At 37.5% G+C, this 12,734-nt stretch overlaps 1 protein-coding gene across 3 annotated transcripts in view; it reads left to right on the forward strand.

Moving 5' to 3' along the window:
- Window positions 1-12,734, forward strand: part of SLC44A5 (solute carrier family 44 member 5) — a 99,218-nt gene that overhangs the window by 41,386 nt on the left and 45,098 nt on the right. For 2 of the 3 annotated variants that reach the window (XM_075759084.1, XM_075759085.1), the window contains exon 2: window positions 12,302-12,350. In XM_075759084.1, the coding sequence (XP_075615199.1) occupies window positions 12,302-12,350 (49 nt within the window). Of the gene's footprint in view, window positions 1-11,763; window positions 11,910-12,301; window positions 12,351-12,734 lie in introns of those variants that run through there. The other variant, XM_075759083.1, reaches the window with a different exon arrangement.

A 12,734-nucleotide genomic window follows, 5' to 3' on the forward strand; every position in this document is an offset into this window, starting at 1 on the left:
GAACTCTACAAAATTTGGATGTCTGAAATGTTGTTTTCAAGACACAAGCTGCATTTTAAAGTGGGGTTTTTTTTTAAAAAAAAAGGGGGAAAAAGAAGAAGAAAGGATATAACCTTATCTTACTGTTTTGCCCTCTGAGAACTGGATAAGTAATCATGACTGATAAATTAAACATTAGTTACATTTGGAATTATGGAACAACATGAGACACGATAGCTGTGTACATTTTATGTTGGACATTTTAACAACATGTTACATTAAGATTTTTTATGTGTAATTTTCACAGAGGATGTTAGCTCACTAGACAAATTCAGCTAACCAAAACCAGGCAACCATCGGCTATTCTTAGTTTAAATCAGCAGACATTAGAAAAGGCCTGGTATAGAGAGGAAGACAGATCTTCAAAACTATGCATCACTGTTAAGACTGATTACTGCAGTTTCAAGATGGCTTTTGTGAATTACACAGTGGTTTATTCAGAAGGTTGTGGGTCTGACTGTCCCCTTGCTTGCAAAGTTTATGAATGCATTTGTACAAATAAAATAGTGGCAAATAGATGATGTACACAAAGTCCAGAAAAATACAGCTTTTATTTCCTCCACCTGACATTTTTGTATATGAAAAATGTGTGTAATTGTACTTCCTTTCCCAGTAGAAACAGTGCAGTGTTTTAATTATTAATGGTAGATACTCATAGATAATACCCTCCTTCTGAGGTTGTGAAAGTGTTATTTTAATGTTATTTTAATGATTTATAGAAAAGGTCTCAGATGGTATAGTATCTGCATGCAGCATTTTACAGCATAAGATAAACTAGAAAAGGTTGCAATGGTATGTAATGGTATAAAGCATTTGGGGCTAGAGACTCAGCTAGGAGAAAAAAATCGTTAGCTAGCATCCACCATCCTAGATCAACTGGAGTAAAGCAGCCTAGAAATGGAAACCTCTGGCATTTTCTGATCCTGAGTAGGAAGCATCTGATTCTTATTTCAAAACATCACTTTTTCTAGTTAAAGCATCATCAAAGACTGTATTTTAGATGCTGTTTTTTCTAAAGCATGAGAGTATATTTCAAGACCAAGCACCCTTCCTAGCCAGATTAATAAGTAAAAATGTTGGGAAAGGGAGATACTTAACAAAACAGTTAGCTTGCTTTTCTCTGGAGTTCACTCAGTCTTCTGGGCCCAATCTCACTTTGACAAAATGTCTCGCGGAATTACAGAATAGTTGAGGTTGCTGAGAAGTACTCTTCCAACACCTTGCTCCATTTTGGAAGCATCTTGGTAGCTGTGTCTTTGCTTGGAAATTCCACAGAATTTGTGGCTGCAATAGTTCCAGAAAAAGAATAAGAAATGGAAGCCAGGAGACAAAAGAACAGACATTATTTAATTTGTAAAGAAGAATTTTGGGCAACAGCTAATAAGCACATTGAAATGGAAGCCTTAATGAAGCTGTGTAGGTGATCCAAACTGCAAGCAAACTTACTGTTTGATGTTTAGAGAAATATAAATCCTCCACTAGCTATCAGTATTCTTGATCACATGGCGTAATTGCAGTTTAGTGATCAATTCAGTTGTAGTCTTTAACTGTGTACATTTTTCCATCCCCTTTCTGTGGGTAGCTGTTTGAAAACTGGTAGATTTCAAAATCTGCCTAATAGCCTATGTTATCACTAGTATCAGAAGAATGTTAGGTGTGAAATTTGATCATACCATGCTGGTCAAACAGATTTCAATGTTTTGTCTCATCTTGAGTGAACATGGGCAAGATGTTAATTGTACAGGCACCACCTCAGGAAAAAATATTGCACAATTCTTCGACGGACTGATAGTCAGCTGGGTGTATGATGTGTTGTCATTCACTTTGTCTTGTGGCTATGAAATGGAGAACATCATGCTCCTTCAGATACGTGACTAATTAGGACAATGGAATAACATTCTTTTTAAAGTTTTGGATTCTTAGAGCCTAATATATTGCTTGGTTTTCTTACCATGGTCCAAAAAATGGTCAGCCTTCTCCACTGGACTGTCACTGACCTCAGGATTCCTAGGCAATTCTTTTTATGGTATGTACATATGTAATACTTATGGTCTGAACTGCTTGGGAAGCAAAGGAGTCTGTATGATGGGTAAGACTGGCGCAGAAGTGCGCAGCACTTTAGTCTTCTTGAAACCCTTAAACCATTGTCTTTCACCGTGTCGTGTTTTTTCCCCCCTCTTCTTGTATCATGTCCTTCAGTAAAATCTGTGGAGGTGATACTTGGTTTGTGAGCAGTGCTGAATGCCCTCAGCTCCACTGTAGTCAGTGGCGGTCATTTTTGAAACTCTGAATGTGGATGGAAAACTGTGACTTGCATGTGAAGATTTGTGTCCCTGAACTGTGTAAAGAAAAGGACACTTATGTGATGAGGTGACCTGTTTGTCTCATCTGCCACCTCCTCTTCCTTCTTCACCCCCTAAATATTTTGCAAGTCATGAGCCAGTATCAGTGGCATAAAGGCAGTACTGGATTCAAATATCATTTGGGTTTCAACACTTTGCCTACTTCATGGGTGCACCCTGCATGACCGTTGCCTCCCTAGTTAGCCCCTTGAACATTCTGAGTGGTGGCTGCCCACGGACAAATAACCTGAGCATAGTGGTCAGCCAGTGATCACAATGTAATTCCAAAACACCCATTGCATATGCTTTTGCCTTTCCAGAAAAACAGAGAATGTAGTGGAAAGCTGATGGAGAACTACAGGAGGAAAGGAATGTGTGGATATGGAAATTAATTGGAAGAATTGTGTGGGAGTGGTTAGAGAATGTGGAAGACAAAGCATTTCGACTAACATCATTTGTTCTGGTGTTGAACCACAACTTTTTTTTCTGTGTGTTAATCTTTCTGAAAATTCCAGCAAGAGAATGAATGCACAGCAGTCTAATGCAGTAGCATGCATATAGCACCATGAAGAGTTGTTCCTTTGGGTGTGTAGCTTATTGGAGAATTTACTGCACTGTACATTAATAAAAATTTGCCTGTTCTGGTTGCTATTTGTTTCTGCAGTTCCTGTTTTGTGAGTTGATCAAAAACCTGTTGCAAAATCTTTAGCTTCGAAATCTGGGTGATTGTCATGTGATAGAGCAAATGTTTTTTTCATTACGTTAGTAACTTTCGTCTTGCATTACTATTACCAATGCAATCCAAGCCACCAGTTAGATCTTTTTGAAGCTTTGCATTCTGGGAATTTCTAACAAGATGAACAAGAAGAGTACTTTTGGCATCTGGCAGAAAAAACCTAACTTCTGCGTAATAGCATAATAAGAAAATTTTGGTTAAAACATTTAAAGGAAGGAAAAACAATTTTTTCATATTGGAAAGAACTTACTGGTCTGGCTGTATGTTACATATTAAATATTGAAGTAGGGATAGGATTCTTGGTTGATCCACTATGAGCTACCCAAACATATACAAATTGTGTTCTTTCTGACAGTAACTCTTAGAGCTGCATGGAGTACCTTTGTGTTCACGCATAAGGGAATGTCTTCCAGCCTCCTGTTCTGCAGTGTGGGTCTGAATTTGTATTTGCTGCATCTTGAGTTGGAGCAGTCTTGTTGTTTGGTAGGGGGACAGGCACCATCATCTCTTCTGGCATCCGTATTTTTGAGGAAAGAATGCCTTGTTTGTTTTTTTGATAGAAACTCCAGGGAAGGATGCAGGGCTGTGAATTTTGCCCAGAATTAAGTACTCAAGTACCTGTAGAGAACTGAGCTGAAGATGCACTTACTTATTCAGTGTTTTTCTACTGGCAAGTTAATCATCCCCTGCCTCAGCGTGCTGGATGCCGCTATCCTGATTTGATAGACTTCTATTTCACTGTTGGCTAATAGGAAATAAAAGAAAAACAACACAACCCAAAGTCAGAAAAGTTTGTCTTCCTTGGGATTTAAAAATGGAATTCAGGGTGAGTTGTATTCATCCACTCATGAGTTTTTCTGGCTGAAGGAGCAACAAACAAAAAGACACACACTGTCACGATATTTCAAAGAAGGCTACCATTTAGTGTGATTTATTACACAAGACAGGAATCGTAAGTGTGCTTTTATTATAGTTGAAATTTATGTGTCTACCAGTATATGATCTCATAAAAAACAAGTTATACCTGAATCTTTCAAAGAGGAAAAAAACCCTGTATGCCTGTAAACCAGGTACAAGACTTACTGGAAGAGCTGGTTTTTATATTAATGTCAACCTTTTGACTTAATAGACTGCTTCTACGCATTTGTGTCCTACAGTCATAATGTGTTGTTTTATATTACTAGGATCATTAGGCTGTTTCTGTATAAGGAACATTACATATGACTTACAATGTAGCTTAAGATTGCCTAAAAAAAGATCTTCAGGTAAAATTAAATTGACTGCTACTAAACAGTAGTACATCCCAAACATTTGTTTTGATTCTTTGCAAAATTAGACTGTAGACTTTGCAAAGATGAGGCTTTCATATATGGTCAAGAATGTTCTGCTTCTGAAAGGGATAGACGAATTGTGGAAGAACTTGTGTTATTTTGTTTTTTCCTACTCCTACCCAGAATAGAAGGGCAGAAACATCAAAATCTTCATATGATTTTTTTAGGGAAACGTCAACTGGGATGAATCTCATTCAGTCCTAATACACCTCAAGCATGTATTAACAGCCTAATTTGTTGGCTTGTGCACTTGTTTCTTTGAGCATTGAATTAGCAGATTGTGTGCACTTGCCCTAAAGGAGGCATTACTATTGCTGAGGCATATTATGGGAATAGTTTTAATTACGTGAACATACCTATTTACTCCAGTAGAGGGAAGCAGCACATACACATACCGCTCTAATGTCTTTATAATGAAAATACTAGTCTCCTAAAAAGCCACACATATTCTTGCCATGGGTACATGTAATTGTTGACCAAACATCAAGGAAGAGATCTGAAGAAACTAATAGTTATTAAAGTAGAAATACCATTTTATTAGAGTTGAGTAATATATTGCGGGCCAAATGCCTGGTTAGTTAGTGTACATCTGTGTTTAGCACTGTCTGTTCAGGGCCTTCTGTTACTGTACTATAATGAGATTTATTGAAGCAGCCTTTGACAGAGGTGCAAACTTGAGTAGGAGCATAGTAGAATCAGTCACTTGGCTTCTCCACTTTTTTTTTTTATTTGCCTAAGGATAGGAGGAAGTTGAGAGAGGTAGTTAAGTGTGAGAGTTCAGTTAATGGTTAATATTTTACAAAAGATCAATCTACATCCTCAGCATATTATTTTTACCTTTGCTGATACTGGTTATACTAAATATCTCATTTGGTAAACATTAGAACATTGCTGTTAAGTTCTGTAATAACAAAGTGGGCTATGACTTCATATCACAGTCATTCATGAACTGTAATATGTGATCATTCTTCTTTGTCATTCTGTACTACACACTGACAGAGCCAACTTAAAAACATTATTTTTGTTGTTCCTGCACATAGTTCAGCCCTGTCTGTAAAATTGTTGTAGGAATGCATATATACAAGTGTATGCGTTTCATGTTACAGAATTCTACAATTGGTGTTTTAATCATATTCCACAGAGAATGGAAATTTCATACTGGTCAGGATCACCACATGGGGATTCTGTTCCTTTGTGGCTAAAAGGAGAAGTTGCTAGCTTTTTCTTTTTTTTTTTTTTCCTCTTTCTTTTTAATGGCTTCAGACTTTCAGATTCACACACTAATTACAATGCCTTGTACTTCCTTTCACTATATAGGAATTACAGTATCCAAACTAACAATGCTAAGATTTTCTAGTGCTAACTCTTCTGTTCTGCACTATTGTGCTATGCAGAAATATGCAATTACATTTTATTAAGAAAATAATTTAGTAAATTATGACTACTTCTACAGATAAATGTTCCACTTGACAAGTGATATACAGCAGATAGTTTCCATTTTAGACTTAAACATGTCAGAGTAAATTGTGTTTTTCCAATAGCATGACTTGTACTTTGGAGGACGTAGTCATGTATATAGAGGAAGAAAGATTTGGCCAGCTGTGACATGTAAAGACTATTTTCTCTCACAGCAGTTGTCATGATTTAACCCGGCAGGCTGCTAGAACAACCGCACAGCCATTCACTCATTCACCCAGAGGGGTGGGGGAGAGAATTGAAAAGGAAAAAAAGGTAAAACTTGTGAGGTGAGATAAAGACAGAAAAGGAAGATGACAATAATAATAACAACAACAATAGAATATACAAAACAACTGATGCACAGCACAATTGCTCACCAACTGCAGCTGATGCTCAGCTAGTTCTTGAGCCGAGCCACCTCCTGGCCCACCTCTCAGTTATATATGGAGCATGACATCATATGGTATGGAATACCTTTTTGGTCAGTTGGGGTCAGTTGTCCTGGCCATGTCCCCTCCCAGCTTCTTGGGTGCCCCCCGCCTTCTTGTTGGCAGGGCAGTATGAGAAGCTGGAAGGTCCTTGACTGCTGGGCAACGACTGAAAACATCAGTGTGTTTTCAACGTTATTCTCATCCTAAATCTGAAACACAGACTATACCAGCTGCTTGGAAGAAAATTAACTCTATCTCAGCCAAAACCAGAACACTAGCATAGGCTACAAAACCACCATAATTACTGACAGTGTGATACCTTATTGTCAGTTAGCAAATCATCAGCAAGTTTTTGAGTTGTATTGACTTCCATAAGATTATTTTACAAATGGTATTCAGGTGCTTAATGTATAAGCCCTTTCTGCTTATACATTGTAGGTTCATACAAGCTGATAGGAGTCATTCCTTTTCATTAGGTGAGCAAGGCACTGAGTGATATCTTTCTATTCACAGAAGCCCTGCCTACTTTGTGAATTTCCATTCTGATTGGAGAAGTCAGTGACAGCTTTATTTTAAAATCTATTTAAATAGTATTTTTGTGTATCTGTGCTTGCTGGGAAAGTATTCTAGCAACACAGGAGTCCACAGTTAGTATCTCACACAGCTTGCTAAAGTGATCCAGGTACAGTAACATGGATAGAGATGAAGAAAACTACTATGGAAAACATGATAATGTACCTGCTTTCTTAAGACAATTCATAAGTACCCAATCTAAATCTCATTTATTTCAACTGGGTTATTTCAATTGACTTTAATGGGCTTGGATCCAGTCCCAAATGGTTTTCTATAACTTCTTCAATTATTGGCAATATCCTAATTTTTTTCCAGCATGACATTTGCAAGTTTATTTAAATTGCAGATCAAAGGTAAACTTTATATATGCATTGTCTATTTTTGTTTTGGATATTTTAGATAAGTAATTTATAATTTTTTAAAAAAATTATTACAGTAATAAAGTGCAACAATTAAATTCTTATGCTGTTTGGAGTCAGAATTCATAAACGAAACATCTTGTGAAATATTTCTTGTAATGACATTATAATTTAATGTACAAAAGTTTCCTGTTATAAAGCAGCCTGTGACATAGATCTGTCTCATCTGCAAAGAATGAATATCATTTCAATTTTTAATTATAGCAAAAAAATGACAGTCGTTATCCTGCAACACTTGCTTTCTAAATAACATTTGGGCTTTTGTAGCTAAGGAAGTAGTTTGCTTTTACCAGGAGCTACATAAATACTAATAAATACTTCCCACCTCACCCCCAAAGAATATTCTCAATCTTTAAAGAATGGTAGTAATTAAGGAGGGAATTTTATATCTAATGTAGGAAAATGAGAATGAAACAAACAAAATTTGTCTTTTTTCTGTTGTTCCATGAAACTATGATCACGGTTGCTGTATCATCTGTTTTGGTAAGGAATATTCCGATGATGCTACAGACTACTTTTGTCAGTGAATTTAGTGTATATCTGATGAATACAGTTACTTTTTCATATGTTAACTGCCATATTCTGTAATGGGTTTGTATCAAGAGCGGAGTGACGGAGGAGGGCAGTTTGGGTGGTCTGGCACTGCACCGTGCTGTGATAAGCATACTGACTGCTGGCAGTGAGGAACAGTCCTTGGGAGAAGTTTGCAGTACCGCAATAACTTTACCAGTGTTAATGACAGTTGCTATTGCACAGCATCCCTCTGCTTGCCTGATGGAGATGAAAGTCTCCATTCGAGTCAGAGCTCGTTTTCTGGAGTGCTTTGTCTGTTTTTATTTTCTTGCCTATGAGTTAGTGGGTGTTAGTTTTCATTGTAGCAGTATTGTGGAGTTCACCAACTACACTTGAATATGCTCCATAAGTACATGTATCTTTTGACATGCATTTTCTTTTCAGAAGCACACAGATATGACATAAATAACAAAACTTGAGCTATTTACAATGATGGGCAATGTGTTAAGAATGATCTTATTATGGAAAGGAGGACGTTTGTGGAAACACATTAGATCTTCCCCAGGTGGTTACGTTAGAAAACCATTCTGCATAATGGTGACATTCCGGAAGCTCAGGAGATTGCCCTGTCAACAAGCTTTCTCAGTACGACACAGACTGGCTGGAGAAACATCTATAAGCAAAATATAAGTGTGTGGTTTCCCTGCTGAAAGTCTATTGTGTTTTTGAAAATCTAGCTTGTTGCCTTACCAAGGAGATCAGAAATCACTCCTTTCTGTCTGGAAAGTAAACAACGCATAACATGAGAGAAAAGATAAAAACAAACTAGCACATTAAAATACATTTGGGGTGTGCTACGTCTTAGCTGGCTGTAACCAGACAATTAGAGCAATGCGGGGCCAGATGGACTTCAGGAGATCCATTTGGCTGTCTCTGTGCTGAGACGTGGTACATTTTCCTATTATTTTCCCAACAGGTATTAGTCTAGTCCATTCTTAAAAGCTTAGAGTGAGGAAAATTCAGAAGTATGCTTGGAAAAACTGTTCCACTGTAAAACTGCCCATGTGTTCTCAAAGGTTTCCTAATGCCTAATCTAAACCATCTTTGCTGTAAATGAAGTTAGCTTCTTTCTGATAGAAGAAGCTGAGAATCACTGTAATTTTTATATGGTATTTGATGACTATTGTTTTCTGCTCCTTCCCTTAATCACAGTCATTGAAGTTAGCATTCATTTACTGCTTTTTGTAAACCTCTTAGTGTCTTCTTTTTAATCAGTCCTTCGACTCTCCAATTTGTCTGTATGTTCTGAAATTCCAGTGCCGTGATCTAGAAATAGTTTTTCAGCTGAGGCCTTACATGTTCCAAGCACAGGGAACAGTGGCTTCACCAGTCATGCTCACGCTTCTTCAATGAGTTGTGCTTTTTTTGCAAAGACATCGCTTTACTGATTCATTCTCTGTAGTCTGCCATAATCCTTTAGGGTTCTTTTCATCAGTGTTGTTGAAAGCAATTACCCTGTATGGATTTGTGAACGGACTTTGTCGTTCTAACTTTCGTCAGTTTACGAGAATCACTTTGAATTGTTAAATTGTTTATCAAAATCCCTTTGCTTCCATCTCCAGAAGTATTTTAACACTCGTCACCTGCACAATGTGTTCATTCTACTTCATCGTTCAAATTGTTAAGGAAAATACTGAATGGCTTTGGAGAATAGGTTTCTCCAGTAGTGGGACTGAACTAACTACTAACATTCAAGAGTGAGAACTTGGGGTCTTAATTGATGATTCAGTGAAAACGTTTGCTCCCAAAAGCAAGTAAACTGTAAAAAATGATTAGAAGGAATGGAATGAGATCAAATAAAAAAGGTCATTATATGATTGTATAAATCACAGCCAATCTTTGTGATGAATATCCTGTGCAATTCTGGCCCTTCCTTTTCCAGCAATACATAGTAGCACTGAAAAAGGAACAGAAAAGGAATATAAGCATGACCAAAACTATGGAATGGCTTATGTACAAGAAACAACGGGACAGACTAGGACTCTTGAACAAGATAGACAAATAAAGAGGAATATAATAACCTGTAAAATTATTAGTAGCATGCCATGCTGCCATACAGGAATGAGCTGAGTGATGGCAGGCTTAAAACACACAAAAGGAGGTAGTACTTCAATGTTTCATTAACCTGTAGTACTCCATGATGTAGGTAGGGCATTACAGGTTGTTAAAATGTATGCAAGTTAAATAGAGATTTATGAAATTAATGAGAAAGAAATTAACATACAACTATTAAATACAAAGTCACTACCTTTCGTTCAGAAAAGTGCAGTTGCAAATCTCTGTAATCTCAATTTTAAGGAAATACCACTATGTTTACCTTGGTTTTGCATTTCTCCTCAGGTATTCACTACGGCCCCTTGTCAGCAACATGGTACGGATTTAATGGATTTTTCTTGTGATCTGGTGTGCCTGTTCTCACATGCTGAACTTGGGTCCTGTATGAGCCATGAGCAAAGGCTTACTTCAGCATGCCTTACGGCCAGAACGGTCAATAGGGAGTAACATTACAGACCGAAATGTTCTGGAGATAAATTATTTTGTAGAAATACTTATTTTGTAGAAATCGCTGTACAAAAAGGTTCTTCAAAACACAATTTTTGGCCCAGCATTAGGTATTGTGTATGGTACACTTGCTTCTTGGACCATGGTGCATTCCTGTAGTACCTGTGTGAGAGTTTAATTTACATTTTCCACTCCTCAGCATTTCTGTCACACATCACTCCTCCAAAGTTTTAGCTTTCCCAGTCTCTTCTGTGTTAAAATACATTTGGTTTAGGAGCTTGGTAAGGTGGACCTCAGGTGAAGGGCAAATAGAATTTTAGTATCTGCTGTGTTTATTGTACTGGTCTGTGTGCATTTTGATAAGGTTTTTCTGATAGAAACCAAGAACAAAGTCTGGCACTTAGTTAATAAGTAAATTCTGCTTTTGAGAAGTTGCTGAAGTTTTCTCTAATTGAAGAAAATAAGTATCTTTCCTGTGGGCGGGGGAAAGCTTAGGCTGATAACACCTTTAGTACCAGATACATTCAGAAGTGGAGATCCTTAAGAAGGCAGAGACAGCACTCTGAAACAGTAATTTGTGTTGTAGTGTTGACATTTGAATGAAGAAGTAATTTTTCATTGCATAAAGTTTGGTTCAGTAAATCTCCATAATTACTGAACTTAAAAAAATCCCATAAAGCTGAATAGCTAGTTTCAAAATGAAAAAAATCCAAATCCTGGTCTGTTGAATGAAGGACTGCTTCTTTCTCTTCATACAGTAGCTTGAAACTTGGAAATTTAAATTCTGCCATAAATTTTTGTTACTCTTTCTGAAGTGAAATCATACAGTAATTCATATTCAAGTCCACATTTGAAGCACAGATTGGTGGGTTAGTATTTGGTAGTTTCTTAGTATAGTTTGCTGACGTGTAGAGTAAATCAGGTGCAACTATGCCAACCAGGATAGCCATGTGAAAAAAGTGTATCGCGTTTGACTCCTTTCATGTATAAACTCTGGCCAGATGCTACCGCCTGTTTCTAGGAGGGACCTGACTTGATCTTCCAGTCATTCTGAGGTTCATGTAAAGCAACAAGCATGTTCAGGGATGTATGCATAACCAACTTTAACTTTCAAACTTGCTCCGTTTCCTACACTGGGATATGTGGTGGCTGCATCCACTTGAGAGCTGGAGAAGATATTTGAAACATGTGCTCCGCTGCCTGCTTTGCAGCGCTGTACCTCATCGCCGGCCGTGGAGAAGCTGGTGCAGTTACACTACCTGTGCAGGGTGGTGTAGAGCAAGGTCAGCACTGAATTTCTGCAGTCTCCAGCCCTGCTTTGTAATCTGATAAGCCCAATGCAAAAAGGCAAACCTGCAGCTCTATGTCTGTAAAGTCCTGTAACTAAAGCAGTGGGAAGTAAGAATAACTCTACAAGACTGTAACTGTAACACTAAGTACAGACATGACTCCAAACTGTTCTTTTAGTGAAAAATCAAAAGTGCTTAGCCTGCAGCTACAGAGAGGTACGTTCACTCACTTGCTGCCAAACACACTGAGCGTGCGAGCGTGAGACTTAATCCTTCTCTCTCAAATATCAGCAACTTTCCACTGTGAACACTGTATACGTGTAGTGATAGGATGTATATTAAAGGTAATTTATCGTGTGGAAAATGTGAGGCCCTCAAAGTTTTTCAGTTAGAAAAAAAAAAAGCTTTGACCTCGTCTACAAAAACTGGGTAATTGTATTGGTGAATTACTGATATTGCCTACATGAAATTATTTTAACAGAACTGATTAAATAGGAATGTATGGAAGATGTTCTTCAAAGAGTGCTTTTAATACGCTCCTCTCTATAGATTTTATTTTAAATGAAGGCTATATTTTTATAGTGTGGTGTTTGTTTTTTTAAATGCAGGTGAACCAAGGAAATTTGACCCAAAGTTCAGAGGACCTATTCATAACAGGTAAATATCTTAACTCATCCTATTTCATTCTTTTGTTTTTGCAGTGAACAGGGGATAAAAAATGTTGTTAACAAAACTTGTGAATTTAATTCTAAGTTCTTTTAAATCCAGAAGGCAATCCTTACCACCCTTGAGGATGTATAGTTACTGGGTAATATTTAACTGCGTGCTCTTAAGTTCTTTCAGTTTGAATGCCAATTCCGTGTGCCTTATATTGTCTAGTACCTGCTGTCTTACCTTGTGCTGATGTAAGCAGGACCATTTGAGGTGTTGTTATCTTCTGGGTTGCCACGGCCACGCGATACAATCGATCTTGTTCCTGTACAGCACAGGACTGGAACCCTGGCACACTCTATTCTTCAATTTGCAGCTGGTTTTCCTGCT

The sequence above is a fragment of the Balearica regulorum genome, chromosome 8 (assembly GCF_011004875.1).
Source record: "Balearica regulorum gibbericeps isolate bBalReg1 chromosome 8, bBalReg1.pri, whole genome shotgun sequence".
NCBI classification, from domain to species: domain Eukaryota; kingdom Metazoa; phylum Chordata; class Aves; order Gruiformes; family Gruidae; genus Balearica; species Balearica regulorum.